The 22,737-nt window shown below is 38.4% G+C and overlaps 1 protein-coding gene across 3 annotated transcripts; it reads left to right on the forward strand.

Moving 5' to 3' along the window:
- The first annotated feature begins 603 nt into the window (after positions 1-603).
- LOC119741872 (SERTA domain-containing protein 2-like) lies at positions 604-22,325 on the forward strand. 3 transcript variants are annotated; one of them, XM_038217795.1, is made up of 2 exons: positions 604-841; positions 17,722-22,325. In XM_038217795.1, the coding sequence occupies exon 2, from the start codon at positions 17,726-17,728 to the stop codon at positions 18,707-18,709; it is 984 nt and encodes a 327-aa protein (XP_038073723.1). In that variant the 5' UTR covers positions 604-841; positions 17,722-17,725; the 3' UTR covers positions 18,710-22,325. The 3 variants fall into 3 exon arrangements, with proteins under 3 accessions (XP_038073723.1, XP_038073725.1, XP_038073724.1); XM_038217797.1 differs by lacking the exon at positions 604-841 and adding an exon at positions 7,205-7,354; XM_038217796.1 differs by lacking the exon at positions 604-841 and adding an exon at positions 14,453-14,558.
- Positions 22,326-22,737: the final 412 nt, after the last annotated feature.

Here is a 22,737-nt window from a genome sequence, read left to right on the forward strand (position 1 = left end):
CGTATCTAGACTGATGTACATTATGCGTAGCTCAATTTATTACGTTTCATACATGTACGGACGCGACCTGCGGTACGTGCATTATGCGTGAATACAGAGCATGCACATTATGGTGACCGTTTTAGCCGATTTTCAGCTAACTTTGACATTATTTTTGTTAAAAAAAAAACGAGTTTGACAGAAATTTGACAATATATTTTTTGGCAGATTTCTGGCAGAATTCTGTATGTGTTTTTGAAAAAAAGTGGTACATATGTACATTTGTTTAAAAAAAGTTTCAATCTTTTCAAACTCTTGCATAATGGGACAGGTTGGCTGGTCTAGGTGCTGAGGTTTACTGGGAATTGGACTTCGTCGTGACGCAACCGCGTTTTGCCTGAAATTTACGCAATTTCATAACATCTTTATGTGACTATAGATTGTTAATAATGTAATTTGAACCTTAATAAAGCAATACTACAACATCTGCATGTGATTTAAGTGTTTTTATAGTGTATTTCGAGTAATTCTGGGGAATTGGCAGATTTTTGAAGTGCATTTAGCAGAGTTTGGCCATGACTTTACGGTCACCCTTACACACACGCTTTAGGATCTTTGATGAACGAACGTAAAAAAAGCATACTGTACTAGCATAAAGTACAATCGAATCACGCATAATCACGCAAGACGGATAGACGGACGCGACGAACTAGGACCGAAATTCAAGCAGAAACATTGCAAATGCTGACGCAAGCGAACATTGTGACTGGGGTTACACTCAAAGGACACCGACCTGACTGATCCGTACGTCAGATGTCCCGAAAAAGGGAGTGAAAACAGCTTGCAGGACGGATCCCACAAGGTGAGTTGCCTCGTTGCTGAAGACATTTTGTGTGCACTAGTGCTGGATGTGCGGCCCACGCCGGCCGGTCAGACGCACCGCGGCGCCACGGCGCAGTGGCCGTCGCAATAGTTGACTACTCGACAAATTCTGTAGGATAGTGTTAGACTTCGCCTGTAGGCCGTAGGCATTTTACCAAATTGTCATACTCATAGTCATACAGTCATGGAAAGAATGCAGTAACCTGATGCCAATTTTTACACATAATTTCCACATTTATGGGGGTCAGTAATATTGCAAAAATATCCCTGAATTTGGGACTAAAAATAACAGTGAGAAACATTTTCAATTCAATTTTATAGGCCTACCTTTGAAAAAAGTATAACCTTATCTGGAAAAAAAATGTTGCAACCTGATGATGTCTCTTTTTTCTTCAGATTATCATCTCAATGAACTTGAAGGTCAGCCATTGCAAAAATGATGATAAGACATGAATCTGGGACTTGGAAACATTTCCAATTTTGTTAGGAAATACTCCAAAAAAAATCTTGACTCTCCATAGACTTGTAGTTTGTACACAACCGCTGAAGTGGCGTCAGGTTGCAACACTTTTCCCCCTTGTCTTTACCTAAAGAAAAAGGTCCCAGTCTAGTCTGAATCTACAGTTAACATTCTGTAATTGATCCATACCCATTTCATTCTACTGTATTCTCTGGTAGCAGTGGAATAAAATGGGTATGGGTTCATCGTGAACACGCGTGTTCAAGATTTCCTGACATTGATATGCACGCTTTTGTACAATTTTGGGTTGTTGTTTCAGTGTATTCTTAAACTTCAGGAGTCCTTGAAATCTAGCCGCCTGGAATCCAGGAAAAATAAGCGTTTCATCAAATCTCTATTCAAGTGAAATTGTCTCATTTTTGAATAATTGTTTTAATTCCAGAGTTCCTACAAAACCTACCTTATATCAAATAAAATAGTCCAAGTTTGATGTCAAAATCATGATTTTAGACCCACATTTGATGCGATATCCTCATCAAACACACATGTTCAGTTGTGTTTGCAAATTTGATTTAATAAACTTGTAAAAGTTTAACAAATAAAAGTTTATCAAAAGTAAACTTAAGGTCAAAAGTTGTTGTGATATTCTTGAGTGAATTTTACCAACTCAAGCAAAACCAGAACCTGTGTAAAAGTTTATCAGTGGACAGTGACGTTACAAAAAATGAGAAACCATACACATACAAAATGTCCCACATACATTCATGTAATTAATGACCCACACACTGAAGCATTTGTTCACATTTACCGGTACATGTAGTACATGTAGGTTGAAATAAGATGTGGACATCACAAACTAAGTGCAGTATGTAGACTACTCTGAAACTCTTTGGCAGTAAAAGTGAAACTTCACGTTAAATACTATTACTATAGTTAAATTACTATAGGATAGTAAATCACTAAATGCCAATACACACAAAGCCATCTCAGCAATACTTGGTGAGCTATGACTTCAGGAATTTTCCAGCTATTTAACTAACAATGCCAGTGTGATGTAACACCAATGGGGGTGGGATGTTACATGCGTACACGTACGTAGTCTTTTACTCTGCCTAGAATAGATACCTGAATTTTACAGTACAGTGCGCATTCATGTTTATTTTATAACTACATGTAAGTGTGAAATTCAGAAGTTGAGAGTTAAGTCTGGAAAATACAATCTGCTACAATACAGTAGCCAATGGGCAGCATAAGCAGAAGATTTTTAGATTTGAGAATTTGTTTTCACATTTATTTAGCACAGTTATTATTTTAGTAGGCATCTATAGTGGAATCCGGCGACCAGAATGAGAAGCTTTTACTGCTGTGGTGTGACGCTCATGCGCATGCTGCGCGCGTTCTTAAATATGAGGCGCACACGCATTTTGGTATTCTTATCAATCGAAGGAGCCCGGAGTGCGTGTGTCCTACCTAAGCGTGACTCCGCGAGCCTTGCGCCACCGAAGAAAGTGGCTCCCGCCAGATTTTTAGAAAAATACAATTCAGTTGCAGAAAAACACAATTTAGTTGCATACCGTACCGGTACATGTATACAGTGTACAACATGTGTATGTATCACAAGTCATACATGCGTGTACGGTATATTGCAGTCTACGTGTGCATTACGCAGGGGTGTGAAATCTCAGCTTTAAAGCTGATGTCAGCTTTTTTTTGTTTCGGATTTCAGCCTTTTTTCAGCTTTTTTCATCTTTTTCCCAGCTTTTTTCATCTTTTTCCCTCACTTGCTGTGTACAAAAGTATAGGAGATTTCCAAAGTTCAGCTTCTTTACACTTTTTTCAGCTATTTTCAGCTATTTGTATAAGTGGTCACTCACACCCCTGATTACAGTATCATGATCGTGTTAACGCTGAATGTATACTTAAACATGTACATGTACTTTGTTTTACATGTAACATGGGTTACATTGTAAAACAATTTATTTTTGTCTGGTTCAATTATTTCCAATGGTTTGCATTTTTGGGAAGTCAAAAGACAGATTTTAAGAAAAAAACAGGGTGTGTGGATAAAATCGTCTCTTTATTTGGGGGGGGGGGGGGGGGCTGTAAATTTAAGCCCAAAAAAATAGGCCTTTTATTATTTGTAAGCATGCATTCGTAGCAGTTAACATGTGAATTTACGTCATTCTGCATGTGCTGTGCTGTTTGCTTTGCTGCACGGTGCAACAAGACCGAACTGCCGACCAATTTACAAAAAAATGAAATAAGAATTTTCAAAAATGCAGTGACGATGTCTGCAGTAACCAGGGTGGGGTGGCACCATTATTAAGGAAAAAAAAAAAAATATTCGGTCTCTGGTCAGACCAAAGTTCCGGAATTGACGCGGCGACGCAGGCTTTTTTTTCTTTTTTTTCAAGCTTGGATTGTACAGACAAGGTGGGTTACTATTTTGCTTTTTTGGTGTCCTCATGTACATTGGTGTCCTCCATAATTTGCTTTGGTGCTCTCGATCATTTGCCTTGGTGCAATTTCCCATTCCTTGGTGCTCTTTGGTAAAAAAAAATTGAGGAGGTGCGGCAATAGAGGGCGCTGTTGGAGCTACCGCGGAACATTTTTGAAAAAAAAAAGATTGACGCGCATGATTCAAATTGACGCGCGCACTGACCAGAGACCAACTTATTATTTTTTTTGGCCTAAGTTTCAATTTTATTTTATTGAAGGGATTTAGGTTACTGCTTTATTGTCCAGGTTGGGGGGGGGGGTAACCATAAACATAGGCCTTATCATGCAACTGTTTTTAATTGTGGAAGGTCAAGCAACCTGTAGAACATGTCACAAAATTGTGTTTATTTTTATGCAGATTTACTTATTGCATTATTATGGAATCAAGGGGGAAAATAACAGCCATTGTTCACCTTCAGGGGTTATTTTCATTGTGCGTAATAAGCAGGGAAAATTGTGATTACAGCAGACTTGCCTGGTTGCCAGTTTACAAAATGATTTCTACTGTTGCATCATGTGACATGATGCAACAGTACAATTTTGTGTATGTATTGGCAACATTTGACTTCTGAGAACGTGCTCAGCGGCAAAATTGGGCCTCACCAGATAAACACAGGTGACACAACTGATAGTGCAATTTGCTGACGTAAACTATACTTGTATCACCATGGTACTGTGCATTTGTGTACACGTACATGTACATGGTACATGTACCGGTACATGTACGTACAGTGAACGTAAATTGGTGTTCGGGTACATTGTACATGTCATACAAAGTTGTGTTATCAAACTCTTCTCTGCTGATGTGTAATTCCCCAAAGTTGTTGACTGAAGTCCATATTTGATGGAAGATCCCATGATGTATGTTTGATTGTACAGTACGTGTATTTTGTTCTGCAAGTACTGTGGCAAAGTACATATTGTACATGTACATACATGTACACATTGTACAAGAAATTGTTTTAAAGTTTAAGACTTGATTTTTCCTCGGTGTGGTTTCAATTTTTCATGTTTTAGCTTACATGAACTGAAGGTATTTTTTCCACTGATAAGTTCCGTGTCTTCAATTGTCTTGCAATGTACACGTGTACGTATACATGTAAATGTACCGGTAAATACATGTTCAATTTTAAAGTAATATGCCCTATAGGCCTAAAGATACATTACAAATGTGCAACATTTGCTTTTGTTGTAATTTTCAGAAACGGATGGATTTAGGGGTAAATATTATAGCAAATATTGTTACATTGACCTGTTTGTGTTTCATAGATGCTGAAAAAAACCAAGGCAAAAATGCTGTTCTTGTAGTCTGGTTTCCTGACCCTACTTCAGGCGAAACGGAGTAATGTATATGTCTGGGAATTGTCAGGTCAGGAAACCAGACTAGCTGGCTTGCACCCGTTTACGAATGTGTAACCGATTGCAAACAAAATGTGGACTAATTAAAGTTGGGGCAGTTTTTAAAAAACGTTAGTTTTTTCAAACGATGGTTAGCCGACCATCGTTGGAAATCGATACAAAAATTCCACTTTTCTTGAAAATGACAGCATTCCAGGTGCCGTGATTTCACAGGATGCTTGAGACTATTATTCACTTACAGTCAAGTGAGGTACATGTCAAACCTCAGGGGAATGGGCTCAAATTTTGAGTTAAAGGGAATATACAACATTTGCAAACATCGAAAAACAAAACTAACACATTTTTACAAAATGCCTTACTAGGATGTTCATAAATGACAGTCTAAAGCATCCTGTAAAATTATGGCACCTGGTGTGAAGTCATTTTCAAGAAAAGTGGTATTTTGTATAAATTTCCAACGGTGGTCAGCCGACCACCGTTGGAAAATCCTAACTATTTTTCAACTACTGCTCCAAATTTACAATTTTTTCAGTCCAAATTTTGTTTGCTATTGGTTACATGTTCATGAACGGGTGCAAGCCAGCTAGACTGGTTCCCTTACCTTACAATTTCCGGCATCTATAAATTGATCCATTTCATCTTGAGTGGAGTCAGGGAACCAGACTACTCGAACATTTTTGTTTTCTTGGTTTTTCCAGCATTTTTGAACACAAAACTTCAAACCTGTCAGTGTAGCAATATTTGATCTATTATACTAGCCCCTCAAATAGTTCATTTCTGAAAACTACAGCAAAAGCCAATGATGTACATTCCCTTTAAGCAGAGTTTTGAGTGAGCAAATGGAGTTTGTTTTCAACAACAATTGACGGGACTAAGTTCTTACTTAGAATTTAGAAGGGTTTTCGAGTTACCATGTTTTGACGTATCGAGATTTCACTGTAGATCGTAATAATTTGGTAGTTTTGTTTTAATTCCCCTGGCTTTTAGGCTTTTAAGCCAAGAAAGGGGGATCTTGAGATAGTGTATTCCTTCTGTGTGTCTGTGTGTTCCATTCTGGTTTAGGTTAACTGTTTAGTGTTGTCATATGAAAAGTCAGACTTCAATCTCAACCAAACTTGGCGACAATAATCTTTAGGTAAGGCATGGCTTGAGACATTTGAAGTCAAAGGTCATCTAGGGGTCAAATTAGGTCATTGTTGTTTTTGGTTAGGTAAACTGAAAAGTGCTGCCATATGAAAAGTCAGATTTTCACTCTCCACCAAACTTGGTGACAATAATCTTTGGGTAGGGGGACTTAAGATGACTTGAGACATTTGAGGGCAAAAGTCATCCAGGGGTCAAATGAGGTCATTGTTGATTTTTGTTAGGTCAACTAAAAAGTGTGCTTAAATACTAACTGACTATATAAATACTGCCAGCATGCCGGGGGATCGCGCAAGTTTAACTTCCAGTATTTTGCTGTTTGCAAATGTCATGTACCGGTATTACCTTCAAAATTTCCTGATCCTGTGAATATTGGTGCAACCTGTTTTTGTGCAGGATTCATTTGAGACAAGAGACAAAGTTCTTGTACATGTAGGTATTTGTATTCAGTTGTGTCTTTCATTTTATTGAACATTTATCTTATAAAAAGGAAGAAAGAAAGAAAACAAATGTACACACATTTTCTTGTATTTATTAACGCAAATTGGAATTTTTACATGTAACGTTGTACAGTTAATTTCAATTGGACAACTGCATCTTGTAAACAGTGTGTACAATGAATGTCCAAGTAAACTTTCAACTTTCTGGTGACTCCGTTTCTATGAATCACATCATAGCTATGACTCACAAAGCGTAGCCTCACAAATAGCCAGACAACCATTAGTAATACTCCACGTACCCCCCTTACCCTGCCGCACTCACACACACACTGGCACGCACAACCGCCTCATGATTGGTAACGGAAACCGGGCATGAGCTGGAAAGTTTTCCCACCCATTCACTGATAGGGAGTCATCATCGCACAGATTTTTTTTTTTTTTTTAACACACATGTAGTCCTTGAGGGCTGTGCTGTCTTCCACTGGAGTGGGGTTAGCTTTAAAGAACAGCCGATGACTTCAAGTAATACCGAAGGCTTAATGTAGTTGGGTGGCATTGAAGCGCAGGATCCTCGAGTGGCTGGGTACAAAAGGTGGGTTTATCGTTTTGTGACTGAGGGACTTGCGTTGAAGGACTGTGAGCTCAATACTGCACATGTGTCCGCGTGTTGCTCAGTTGGCCATGGTGTGGCCCACTGGAGTTCTTTGTCACTTGACTGTCGCACATTGAGCACACAAGAAATGCATGGTTCGTGTTCAGTACTTGCAGTAGTGTTGGGTGATGTGGTTATAGTGTACTACATGTACATTTGTATGCACATGGAAATATGCAAGTGTGAAATATGCACACTGCTTATGACTACATGTATAGATGCAGAATGAAATATTCCGCTTGTTGACTTTTTAAGTTGTAAACATGGATACATTTTGCTTTCTTACTTTTGTTGGTGCCCCTGTTAAATTAATCACACAGTGTGTATTCACAGGAACTACAAAACTTAGGCCTATCCCATTGGAAATACATGTAGGAAGCATGATATGAATCTTTGGGTGTGGTTTTCATACGTACATTGTACTTTGTAGCCTAGGAATGAACAAAGCAAGTGGAATTAGTACAGCCTACAGGGCACATTTTTCATGTACGTGGTTTCATAAAGAAATTTCCATATTTACTGCAAGTGTCTTAAATATTCACCATAACTTTTTTTTTCTATGTGTGCTGTTACATCGTGTATGTACCGGTATGTGTGCCATGTAAATGTATTGTAAGTCTGTAAATTCTAGAATTAAAAACAGTTTTGTACACGAGCTACGGTAATAAATTTCCATAATAAATAGTGCAACCCTCAAATTGGCAATTGATTCTGAAAACAAAAATTCATTCATTAGTTACTTGGGTCAGTATTGGTCAAGACCCCCATTGGTGTGTACACAGTACGCCAGGAGGTGAGATAGAAAAATTTTGACCCTTGGTGACCTCTTAAATAGTGGGAGGGTTAAAAAAAACATCTACAAAGTACAAAGTTCCGTATCTATTGGCTCATTATGTGTACGTGTACCGGTACATGTACACAATATAATGTACCTAAATGTAATGTTTTATCCGAGTTTCTTAAATTTATGTGTACAATTCATGTACAAAAAAAATAAGGACTTGCTGTGAACTTTTTGTGTTCCCGTACATGTTGGACATTGTGTGTTAATCCTTGGGATCAAAAAATGTCATAAGAAACATCACTTAGGGGCCGTTCACAATTATCAACATTTTCACAAGTGTACAAAGAGTACACTTTTTCAAGACCCCCCTCCCCCCTCCCCCCTAAAAGTGTACGAAAAAAATATTGATTTTTTTTCACACGTCTATATATAGACACTTGCATGTGATTTAAAGAGTTTTCGTAACTTTTGTAGATCAAGTTTTTGGCCATGACATGAACCCCTATTCAGTGTGAATGAAGATGTATGTATTATAATTTACCTGTAGAAGTTTCAGCTTCATACAATGTAAGTCGTGAAGTTTTTGAAAAAAAAGTGAAAATCACAGAGCAATTTTTTCCAGGAGAGTCGCGTAAATCCGTTGTACATAATTTTCTTCTCATGAGACGAAAATTATTTGCGTGAAATTGTTTTACTTGTTTCTCAAAAACTACAGCACCTCAGCAAGTAATATTTTAAGGGAAGCTTTCTACCATTATTATCTATTAGGATCGTTTGGGGGAGAGTGACCTGTCACGTGCGAGGGATTAACCAATAAAAGGGAAAAAGGGGTCCCATTTTCATAGGAGTCGGATTTTCATGTGACACCGGCCGTTAAAAACACGCAGTGGATACGGACTATACATGTACATACAATACATTTTCATGTACGTGTGTAGGACAATGCCGCGCATGCTGTACACAATACGTTCATGGGATGCAATGCGGGGCCTGGCGCGGGGCGCGACCGGCTCGGCAAGTGCTCGATCGGCATCGGTTGCGGCTGTGGCGACGGGCGAGAAAACAGATCGACATTTAAAAAAAAAAAAAGCGTTAGGCGGGCATTAACGGGCGAGAAAACATATCGACATTTAAAAGAAAAAAAGAAGCGTACGGCGGCCATTAACCCCCTCCCCCCAGCGTACGGTTTGTACGCTCGTGAAAATGTTGATAATTGTGAACGGCCCCTTACATGTAAAGCTTTAAAGATCCGTTTCCCGTGCTATTTTCGAGGTTTACTGCGGAAATTTGTTGGATTTTTTCCTATTGCTATTTTCCTAGCAATCTGAATTTTTGTTCACTTTTGAACATGACATTGAACGAAAAAAAATCCCCCAATGTTTAGTTACTGAATTTTGAATATTAGCTGCTAGACAATAATTCGGCTCTTGCAGGGCAAAATGAATTGTGTGCAAAATGAAGCCAATATCAGAATAAAGTAGTTTTTTCTGTTAAAACAAAACATCCAAATAAAATTTGTCGTTAAAGTTTTAAAAAAATCCATTTATTGAAGGGCACGGGGCATTTTGAGCTTTTTAATATTAAGATCAGCTAACAATTAAGTTGTGCTCTGAAAAAAGTTATTAGTTAATGAGCTCATCACATCAGGACATGAAGACAACTTAATATGCACGTGCCTGTATCAGGCATGCAACTTTTCCTCGGATCAGCTGATTTCCTCTTTTTTTACTTCCCATGTGTGCCATTGAAAATAGAAAAACGCTGTACAAAGTCTTGGAAAGATTTGAATTTCCTCTTTTTTGTGACTTCTTAGTTGCATGCCTGCTGTATGTGTACATGTACCCGGGTACGTCAACAAACTTTCATTACCAACTGCTGTATTTCCAAAATGTAGATGTACATGTACTCCAATGTATTTCTGTGGATTTGAAAAAAAAAAATAGGTTGGAACAAGCAAATTATTAGAAGCTCACTGTCATTAATGTTACAAGCTTATATAGAGTTTGATAGAAAAATACAGACAGCAAAATCGAATAAACAGAAGACACGGTAGTACTCATATGTGTACATGTACTGAAGCTAGCCTTGATCCAGTGTCGTACTTGCCGGTATAGGATCAATTTGCTTTTCAGGCATTTTGTTACATGTACATTGTAGTTTCCAATTTACACCACTCAAAATCCAAAGAAGAATGTTCAAAACCTAACCTGTTTTGAACTTTCAGCTCAGTGCCTATTGATTAAACCATGCACAACCTTTTGATTACGAAACCTATTTTCGTCTGTAGCACTCTTTATTTCCAAATATCATTCAACTGACTGATCATTGGAGATCACCTACATTTTCTTGATATCTTCCAAATGACAGCACACCCAGACGGAATAATTTCATGGGGTGTTTAGTACCAGTGCAATCTTGAATCCAAACTTGTCCTTTTTTTGATAGGTTACTTTTGCGATAAATGCAAATGATCAAAAGCCTTTAACAATAACAGACATACCGGTACTTTAATGTTTGTGTCACTGGCTCAGACTTTTGTCCTTCAAGGTTTCGGATTCAAAGTTATGTTCAGTGTAAATAACTCTTCATGTTGGACTACTTGTCCAAGAACCGGTACTCTGGTATGATTTCTGTCTTGCTTGAAATTCCATGCCCAGGTGTAAGTACATGACATTGAAAATAATGCAGGAACGATGACACATTTCCGTGCAAACAGGTGTACTGAATCCAGTCGCAATATTTCAAAAACATTTCCTTTGCTTTAAGTGAAATTCTTCACGATGTAAAAAGAAATTGTGTAGAATGAAAAAAGATCAAGTCAATAAACTCAATGCCTTTTAAAAAAGAAAGTACTGGTACAAAGAAAATGGAAAAGGACAACACTACAAATGTACACCCACCCACATTGTTTGGAAGAAATGGTCATTTGGCATACTATGACATTTCAAACTGAAAGCCTTGCTCTTTGCGGTGTTGTCAGAGAAAGAGAAAGGAGCTATATCAATGGCAAATGACGTCTGCATGAATAGCAGAGTACAGCGTGTGCTGTACCATAGAGCTAGCAGGTACCGTCACAGTGGAGCATGGCACAGACCATTTTCACAGAGAGTATCCGGGTATACCCAAGTCAAAATAATTGCATAGGCCCTACCGGTACTTCTTGTCAAGGCATCATTATAACATAGTCACTTAGCTACAAATGTAACTGGTTGTATGTGTACTGCATCAACAACTTTGAACTGGTCAGTTGTGAATATTAATTCATTGAAAGTACAACAATGTAGCTATCAAAACAGGGTAGTACATGTACCTGTTTCTTATGCTCTGATTTGACTAGAAGGAAAGTATGCAGTTTAAAATTATAAGAATGGAATGTTGACCTGTTATTAAAGCTATAGTCCGTCATTTGCAGCCATCTGAAAAAGTAACTGATGTATTATTGTTGAAAAACATACCTGGTTGAAAGATAGTAAGTGGACTAAACTCCCTGTGAAATTAATCTTTGTGGCAAGCTATCATTTTGAAGTAATCAACGAAAGAAGGCCTTTCCAATGGTGTGTCTTAAGACGCACCATAGGAAAATTTAAATTAGTAGTTCGTTTTGTTATTCGGCGCAGCGCGCACAAGCATTGGCACGACGCACAGGCGCGCGCGGTTGCTATAATTCGTCGGATCAGTGTGCGACATCGCGTATAGCTGCAATTCAAAACAATTCAAAACATGATTTAGCAACTTTTGATTTGAAATTGAGATCATCGAATGCTGTTTTTTTCGGAATATACAGCTGAAGCTGAGCCGGAACTTCATCAGGTTAGTTGTTCAGTATCCTTCATTAGATTTTGAACACTTTTGTTGCTTCAAACAAACAAAATGCACAAATTTCAAATGATGGACTATATCTTTAAGTTGTATTCACCCTCAAGACTTTGCCTGCATTGTACTTTGCAGGTAACCATTTCAGGTAAGTTTCACATTCCTGTACCTTCATTGTGGCTGAGCATTCTTCAAATTTTTGTTCAGCTATAAGTACAGGTATTACACATGTACCTGCTTTTATGCCCATGTTCATGTACGGGGATATGGACAAGTACTGTACCTGAACTATTGGGTAGTACAGGATTTGTCTCAGTCGGTGGAGCTCTGATGGCCCAAGGGGGCTTCTTTTGAGCATGTATGGGAGGGGCATTTTTACCGTGTTTGTGGACCATACATGTACATGTACATGCACATGTGTTTCCTTGTTTATTTGGGGGTTTGGGGTACTAAATTGCTTTTTGCAATATAGCGTTACGATGGTAACCCATGGTAGTTGACATGGGTTTTATGAGGGTAGGGGACACAGGCATGGGTTGGTACAAGCCATGTACATGTACATGTATGTACATGTACACGTACACTGTCTCCACCATAATTTTTGTGTCTGTGAACATGTGCATTTGACATACATTTAAAGAAATTTGTCTGTGCATCAGATGCACTTGTACATCAGCTGTGCAACACTTTGTTTTAGAAATTGGGAATGCAGTAGTGCATCGGGTACCCGAGCACCCGACCGCTGATGTCAGGAACCGGTTCCAGATTATGGGATCGGGTACCCGTAACCAACCTTACAAATTACTAAGTAACTTCTCAGACAATGAAAAAGAAAGGTTTTGAATGCCATTTGTCGGGAATTTTCAAATGAAAACCAGGCTACCAGTACATATGGAAAAGCAATACAGATTTCACATTTATGTGCATTTAACATACGACAGATGATGTTCGCGAAAGTTGCAGTTTATACCGTAATGCCATATAAAGCCCTTCAGACAACTTCCGGGATTTGAATTTTGGGGTTGGGTTTCTTTTACGGGTACCTGGGTACCCGCGTTTTACTTCAGTAGGGTACCTGGTTCCCGTACTACCTGTAAACTGTAAATGCACACCACTAGAATGAAAGTTCAAAGTCATATTTGGGGAAAATTCATCGACACTGAATACGGTACATTTTTGAAAGTTGGGAGAATGCACCAATTATGTGTATGAAAATTCCATTGTAGTGCGTCAGGTGTGTCAAACCATTGTACATTCCTTGCAACAGAAAAAAACATCTTGTTTACTTAAAAATATGTCTGGTATCTCTAATGAATGTTCAGGCATGTACAGTATTATGCGGGCTACACTGTACATAAATATGGCTCAATTCTTATTATGGCTGCATGTTCACTAGTGCATAGTAACAGAACATTTATTTTTATGATTTGTATGAATTGGTTGCCGAACCGGATATTCATTCATAGTCAGTCACTCTGTTTCCTGATTTGTGGGGTGTATGTTGCTGTTTTCTTCCTGCTGCAAGTGTTTGGTTGTCACTCCCACTTGAAAAGTTGGAGATGTCACCATGGAGGATTCCTACCTCCATGATGTCACCAACTAGTCAATTCAAAGTTTGTTCACATCCCCGAATGACATGGCTTTTAAAGTCATGTTATATTTTTTAAGACTTGTATGCACCTGTATCAAATGGGGATTTACAGGTCTGTTAAACTTAAAGCACGGTCAGAAGTATTTTAGTCAGTACACATAAGGTGCCTCACAGGACCAGTTATGAGCAAGTTGTGCTTTATGATATCCGCGGCTCATGGTTACCAGTGATGCAACCCTGCCCCGTGCTCTGGTTCTCGACGAGAGTCATCCAGCCATCCCTCGTTCGAGTAAAGTTAGTCCAACTATGGTTAACAATATTGTTCGCGCCCGAACATGCTCTAGGCTGTGGTTTATATGATTTCAAACTTTCTTAAATATTTGAAACACCCTTAGACAAATATTATGTTAAGCAATTGTTTAGAATGCATTGATACTTTTAATAATATAACCAAATATATGGATGTAACATGCACTGCTTCCCAACCCGATGGAATGACCCATGTACAACATGTAAGCGGTATACTTCTGTACTCCTACATTCAGTACAGTACACCATAAATGAAACCAAGTCAACACTCACACGTAACCAATGCACGTCACTCTTGTGCAACATTTTCCAACATCAGGAAGTGGGACGGGATTTCTGTGACTGAGCAATATGCATTGACTCATGGTTAAACTAGGGGAAAATAGTAAACAGGGAAATTCCCTTCCACATGAGGACAGACGCCAGTGGTATTTCCCTGTGTAACGCGGTCACCGTTAGTATGAGATCAGCTTTCTAAACTTAACCCATTCATTGTCATCGGCCGTTCCGGGTAGAGCTGCTGGAGTAGTTCCTGTTCATTCACGATCAGTACTATAGACGTGTGTGTGCAGTTTGGACGGACTATATGCCAGTGTTGCCTTGTGATTGATTTATTACTGCATTTTAGTGTTTCTATCTTATTTTGGGTGAGTTTTTGTTAGATATTGTTTACTCTTAGTTGCTTGCATTTTAGCATATGTAGTGTGCCATCTTGTGATTTTTTTTTTTTTAATTTAGACTACCCTGCACAAAATGTACGTTACATCTAAGCCAAATGTGGCAGTATTTCCTGCACTGATTCATCAGATGAATCAGTATGATGGCATGTTGTTTGTATTTTATATTTTGGAGTACATGTAATTTTACATGTACATGTTGTTTGTACATGGTATTTTGTAAAAAACAAAGTTTGTTTGACAATGATGTCAAGCAGTGTTATTTTGGAGTACACGTACTGACCAGTACATGTACAATGTACAAGTACAATGTGTTCATGCATGGTTCATGGTATTTTGACGATAAAATTTTGCAGCAGGGGAATGTCAAATGGACAGTTGTGTATACTTTAATTAATTTTGTTTGTTTATACTAGAATTACCAACCTGACTTTATTCTTTTGTATACGTTTACAATGTACACTTGTACTACGCTGCACAATTTGTACATGCATGTACATTTGTAAACCCACGCAAGTTACTTTACACATACTTGTACTGCACATGTACATGTACACTTTGTACAGGTAGCTGTCAACCCATTCAATTTTAGTTTCACAGTCGTAACCAGATTCTGTTGGGGGGAAATAAAACTCTTAGCTCACAAAAAAGTAAAGTAAATTGGTATAAAACTTGCATGCACTAAAAAGTGAACACACATACAACATGTACACCCACACGGCTTATGTACTGTACCTGTACAAAAAAGTACACTGCATGTAAAACATGTACATGTACATGTACATGTACCAGGGGGGATGCACTAGTTGATGTACATTTGTACTCTGGTTCACCCTGACCATGCTCTGACAAGGTTGAAGGTCAGGGTTTTGTACGTACATTTGTACAAGGTCCTCTTTGCTGTCAAGGCTCTTGTTGAACCAAATGGCAGAAACTCCCTAATACTAGACCTAATAAGTGGAATTTGCATTAAAGGGAATATACAACATTTGCAAACATCGAAAAAAAAAACTACCAAGTTTTTGCGAAATACCTTAATAGCATGTTGGTAAATGACAGCCTGAGCATCCTGTAAAATTATGGCACCTGGTATACTGTCATTTTCAAGAAAAGTGGTATTTTTGTATCAATTTCCAACGCTGATCGGCCGATCAGCGTTGGAAACAACTGGCTTTTTTTCAAATACTGGCCCCAATTGACCATTGCCCTTGTTTGCAATCGATTACAAACCTATGAACGGGTACGAGCCAGCTAGACTGGTTCCCTGACCTTACAATTCCCCAATGTATGTAAACTGCTCTGTTTCTTCTTATATGGAGTCAGGGAACCAGACTACAGGAAAATGATCGTTTTTCTTGGTTTTTATAGCATTTTCGAACCCAAAACCTCCAAAAAGTCAGTGCAACTATATTTGCTTTATATTTCCAACCCCCCAATTCCATCCAATTCCAATTCCCTTTAATGTACCCGTACATGTATGTACACACATGTGTTCTAGTTCATTTCCAATATTTATATAATATTTAATGGCTTTGGGGGGGATATACCGGTATGTATGCAACAATGTACGGTACTGCACGAGCTATAACAGTATTGCACAAATCGCTTTGTTCACTGGTTAACAACTGCGAGTTTCACTACTCTTGGTTGAGCGGGAAAACCTGGATGACTACAATTAAAAACATACAATATGCTGATTGAGATTTACCTCTTTAAAGCCTGATATACATGAACAATGATGAGTTATTTGTGTACTACTAATACATACATGTACCGGTACATGTACATGTACAAATAAATATACAGAGTGGAATTATATATGTAGACTAGTCCACTCTGTTAGATACATGAGGTTTACTTGTACACATTTATTAATACTCAAATGTTCTTAATAAGATGCTAGTGGTTTCGATTCCACCTTTTGAGAAACAAAAAAATCAAAGGTTAGTAGTCAGTACATTAATTATCATATTCATGTCGCATTAGGTGCAAACTACCGTATAAAAAGTTCTGTGCTTAAAACTTGCAATTTACACTTCTACTCAGGTTTTGAATCTGATTAAGAATTCACATGTTATATATAAAGTTTTCAATTTTACTGAATTTTCCTCATGATAATATACACGTATGTATGTGAACAGGTCACACGTTTGTTCTTGTAGTTGGTGTTCATTTGTGCCAGTGTTTAATATGTGCACAGTAAGCTGCTAATTAGTGCTTTATCTGCTACACAGGTACATGTACATGGCTTTAGCCATGTGTAAATATTGTAACCACACATGTGTATGTCTCTCAACTTAAGCCAGAAGGCCACCAAATACATGCAATGTACATGTACATGTACTGAGTGTGCAATTAAGGTCTGACCTAGGGCAATACCAACCATTTACAATGTACCTTATCTGTCTGAATACATGTTGTCAGGTTTGTTTTGAAGGGGATACAGTGCATACGGTATGTACATACATGTACCATGTTAATGCTATGCAATTTTGCACTTCCAATGTGGCAGCTCAAAAGGTCATTTTTTGTCAAAGAAGTTTATGTGTGCAAGTGTAATTTCATCTTTCTGTACTGTACATGTACGTGTGTGTAAAACTTGTGCGATACAGTACAGTACGTGTGTGACGTACGGTACATGTTTAGTGTACAATGCACCGGTACATAATATATGTAATACATTGTTATCAACTTCATTCACACTCATCATAAATACAGCCTTTGCTGTAATGTTGGTTTCTTTCTTGGGACGTGCACGTGCCCACTCACAAAGAGGGCCACTAGTGCATGTTCACCGTGACTAGCATAATGCTCGGCTACCGACTACCGGTAGCTGCATTTCTATATTTGGTGGGTGAGCTTGACTCCAGGAAGCATTATGAGAGTATTCACGTCACAAAGTATTTGTCCATTTTTAGTGTTATTTTTTTTACAACTGTTTGTTAAAAATAGGGTGACTTTGCATCGCTCTGTTTCCTTTTTGAAGATGACGTGTTGCTGCATTCATTTTACATTATAGCCCAAACTACAGAGCTGACAAGTTTGTTGGTTTATTTTGTCCTTTTTTTTTTTTGAAACAGGGTAACTGAAATGTTTACATGTACTTCTGTTTCTTCCCCATGTTTATCTACAGATCCATGCCGGGCCTAGTAAGCATAGGTGTCAAGCGCAAACACCATGCGCTGGACGAAGGTGGAGGGAGTGATGCCAAGGACTGCATCCCTGGTTGCCATGGCGACCCTCCTCCCCCGTCTCAAGACAAGTGGTCTTCCTATACTATGCAACGCAAATGCGTGATGAATGCCTCCATTTGTAAACTCCAAGCCACCTGCAACCTCATTGACCCCTCGCTGCGTCGCTCGGTGCTCATCCGCAACACCCTGTTGCACATTGACCATGAACTCCGCGCGGAGGGTCGACATCAGGACTCGTACCAACTCTCCACCTTTATAGCAAGCACGCAATCCACGTGCACGGACACCGCCGACAAGGACCGACTCCCGGGCGCCGACACGAACAGCGCCCTCAACTCGCCTAAGGACAACAACAGTAACCACTACAAAGATGTACACTCGCGTGACAGCGCCAAGCTGTTCAACGCACATCTTGAAAACAGTGGTCTCCTGAACAGAACTTCCATCCATTCATGTGCTAACTCTTCGTTGCTGTCGTTATCGACTGCAACAACGTTGTCAACGAGTATTTCAAACTCGAGTACAGGACAATCGAATGTACACATTACAACGAATACGGTGCTGCTAAATTCAGGAATTCATCCTGTGCCCTCGACGGCCAACTCGGAACTCATGAGACTTCCAGGAACCAACTCTGAGATACTGGACTTTGGCGACGAACTCTTCAGCAACATCGACATAGATCTCTACGACTTTGATACATGCATCGCCCCGCCTTTTGTGTCCAGTCATAAAGCATCTCCCGTCATGCCTCTCAGTAGCAGCAACAGCAGCTCGGAAGACTGGCTGAGGCCTGTCTCTGGGGAATACTCCTTCAGCTCTGATGTGAGCTCAACAACAACTAGCCAGGGTAACAATTGCCGTAGCGACATCACTTGCGACGAGCTCGATCAAATTATGCATGTATTAGTAGATGTGGGAATGTGAGAGAGAAAAAAATGTGCTTATATATCACAGCAAGAACATCACCAGTATGTCAATAATGAACCTCGCCAATTTTAGGTATAACAAATAAATTTGCATTATTAAAACAAATTACGTTGTTTTCAACACCATCTCTGTTCCAAAACCATGTGAACAGGGAAAGACTTATCGCCACGATTTTGAATACCTATGCAAGTTCTGCATATGATTGCAATAATTCAAGTCTGCAATGCAATACCTTGACATTTTGATAAAAGAGATATGATATTGTGCAAAAGAATGCACACCTGCAGAAAAAAAATGTAAAGTTCAGATTAGAGTCATGAATTTTTCAGTAAATAGATCTCATTAGACAGCTTGTTAGTGTTTGAGGTTTGATATCCTGGGTGTTACACTCAACAGCTTCTGGGTTTGTGACGCAGCAGTACTGCTGGAGCAACAGAACTCAGGCACCACCCATCGCACCTAGCCCCGACATCACAACTGTATGACTCAGGACTATGATCTGGCAACAACACATGCCACGCCAGTGTGTGCGATTTCTTGACCCTGCCACAGCGCATACGCACAGGTACACACATGTACCCTGCACAAAAAGAAAGAGTCTGGATGTATGCCAAGGCTTTTTGTTTTTTGACAAAGGCTGCGTGGCACACTGGTTGCATTACACGAAAATGCCACTCAAAAACCCGGCTGAAGATCTTTGAATACAATAGGGCTAACCGTTTGACCCGAAGATTGGGTTCTGTGTACTAAGTTGATCACAACAATCCACAGAGTCCTTGGGGGTTTCTTGTTGAGTAAAAAGTCGTTGGGTGTGCAGTGAAAAAGATAAAAACAGGCTACATTGCACTGATGTCAGTTGTTCCAAATGGTGCTGTACATATGTATACATGTAGGATACAAATAAAAACACAGAGGCCTTGTACTGCACTTTTTTATGCATCTATCGGTAGTGGTATAATCCCTATTCTGCATGTTTAATAACTCAATTATCTTTGATCTAATTGATTCCCTCCCATCAACCACTTCGAAGATCAGTCTTTCTGATGTTTGAATTGCTGGTGTTTCATGTACCGAATGACATACTGGTGATGTTCTGTTATGATTGGTTAATGTACGTACATGTAGGCCTACACTATACATACGTGCCACAGTTTTATGTCATCAACTCACAGTTGTTTTTAAAAGATCAATTAACCCTAACTCCCCAGTGTCTCTTACTAAGTACTGGACCAAGTCTGCCAAAATCCATCACTGACCCTGCTTCACATAATGCTTTAGGACCAAATCCGCTGAAATCCACCACAAGACTACCACTACTATAGGTGGATTTTGAGGGACTTGGTACTCGTGGCTTGCCTACCGAAATCCCCACAATGGGGGAATGGATTTTGATGGATTTGGGAAGGTTAGGGTTAAAGGTGAATCGTTGACAATGCTGTTGAGTCAAGTTTTCATATCTTTAATCTGATCAAAAAGTTTGGACTTGCTGAATGAACAACTTGACTAACAAATCAAAATGTGTCATTATCATTACGTCAAAACCTGGAAAAGGTTTAACTCAATTAACTCAAGATGAAGTGTCTTTTTTTGGATTGTTGGAAAAAAAACTTAGGTGCAACATGCAGACAAGACCACAATGTACAACATGCATTGACAACTGTACCATTCATTGCCTTTAATGACCATTGTAATTAAAGGAATATTCCTGAACGCTGGCATTTGTTTGGAAAGAAAAATGCAATGACATTTTTCTATGAAACAAAATTATCAACAATTTATCATTTTTTTTGCAAATCTGTGGTAAAACTTGATATACACTGTACGTGATTGTATAGTAAATTCATGTGTTCATGCATGTATTTGTACATGTACTGTATCATGTACATGTACATGTTCATGTTCACGTACATGTGTGTGCATGTGTAGGCCTCACATCTATGTATCTACATGTGTACGTATTGTGATCTAGAACTTATGTACGAACTGTATGTACATGATGTACATGTACATGCATGAGTAAAAGGACAAAACTTCCAAGTATTTTAACAAAGGATTTAGAGGAGCCAACAGTCATGTTGTCATGAGCATGCAGAGAGGAATGTTTGAGTGATTCTTTCAAAGAGTAATACAAAACGTTGTAAATATCTTTTAAAAAAAGTAAATGTAAGGTCATATTTTTATTACGGTATGCAACAGTATCTTCCGAGTCCCACTCAAATTGGCGACTCGCAGTCGGAAAAAAACAAATAATTTTATGAACTATAGTAAATTATGTAAGATACAGTAATATATTTCTCAGATAATTTAACTTATAAAAAATACAAATGTCTTTTTGTTTATTCTGTGTAGAAACAAGTTTGTGCTGCGGATCAAATAATAATCACTGATCAGTCTCTTACCATAACAGGATTTCAGTTTGAAGAAAAAAAAATAATCCACAAAAAAAAGAAATTGCCGGACAAATGTCCAGATAAATGCACATTTTAGTGTTCATTTTTAGAGGCAGAGCATTGTGATGAAAAGCTTGGTGATTTTGTTGTACATATCGTCAATGCAGTGCACGGACAATTTACATGGAACCGTGCATGTACTGTTATGTACATGTAGATTGTATTTTCCCATCACGTCAAGCTGAAGCCTTAAAGCCATCCATAACTGAAATCTGTGACCAAATTGACAAATTGTATTCTGATGACGTATATATTACGAAAAACTTAACGAACAAATTAACGTACCTAAATTTTATCAATTCAGACTGTGTCAAAGTGTCTGAATATTTTATACAGAAATGGCTGCATATCGGAAAGAGGTTGAAGGAAATGTTGAAGGTTGTTCTTTTTTTTTTTAAATTCCTTGATTTCTGAGAAAGCAAAAGTAACAATGACTTTTTATACTTCTAACCCACCACAAAAAAAGTTAAACTTAAAAATATGCAATACAGCATTTTATATCTAAAGGCTACGAATAAACTGACTTTTTTATTTTTAATTTACAGACTTCAATACCTTTCAATTATAAAACTTTTCTTTACAACATGTGAACATTAGTTTGAGACTTCCTTATAGTTTTTGTCTCAATTGTGAGCACAAATGCATTCCTTCCTTATCAATTACTAATGCACAATTGCACGTTTAGCTATTCTGATTTTGGCACAAGGAAAAAGCACAAAAATCTTTTCTGACAAAACAGTGATAGTAGGAAGTAAATAAAACTGATTTTCTGCTTTGAAACATCTGAAGCTACCTATGTGAGCATTGGTCGGGGAAGTCAAATTCAGTCTACTTGAATTTAAGCTCTTTTCCAGTGCTCCTTTGGTTCTTCCTTTGAACCATAAAGGCAAAAATTCACAAGTTTCTCTCTTTCGCCTGTGACAAAACTCACCGTGTGAATATTTGTGGATCGTGTTTACTATACACGTGCACCATTACCGGATCAACATTTCACATGCTTTGAAAATTTGTCACAAAACTCACATACAGATTGTATTCAGGACAGAAGCATCTAGAATGAAATGTAGCTGATCACTTTTAAAAAGCAGTTTGAAAATTGCTGACGTTCAATCTTCCAACCAAATGAACCAATGACTTTCAAATCCGTTCATTTAAAAAAAAAATTTTTATCTTGTTTTAGCATTCATGCACATTCATTAAATATTACAAGTGCAAACAAAAGTTTCATAAACAGCAGACAAATCAAATATAAGTAAGTGATGGATACATTTCTTTCAAAATTGTATCAATTTGTCATTATCTGGAGGGGGATTTAGCACTCCTTTTCCCGTCCTCGCAACTCGACAAGGAAGAAGCAATCATATTTTTTTTCTTCAGGAATTGAGGGACTTGTGACCCCAGAGTTAGCTGGCTTCCGCTTGTTGTCACCCCTCAAACTAAGCCCGAGGAAATTGGAATTGGCATGGCAACCTGTACACCGCTAAGCTTATTGAATACCCAAGCTTCAGAGGGTTTTTCCTGCCTTAAAACCCAGTCTGAATGTAGTTCCCTTTTGGGATCGTTATAAAGTTGGTA

This window comes from Patiria miniata, unplaced genomic scaffold (assembly GCF_015706575.1).
Source record: "Patiria miniata isolate m_02_andy unplaced genomic scaffold, ASM1570657v1 HiC_scaffold_5, whole genome shotgun sequence".
NCBI classification, from domain to species: Eukaryota; Metazoa; Echinodermata; class Asteroidea; order Valvatida; family Asterinidae; genus Patiria; species Patiria miniata.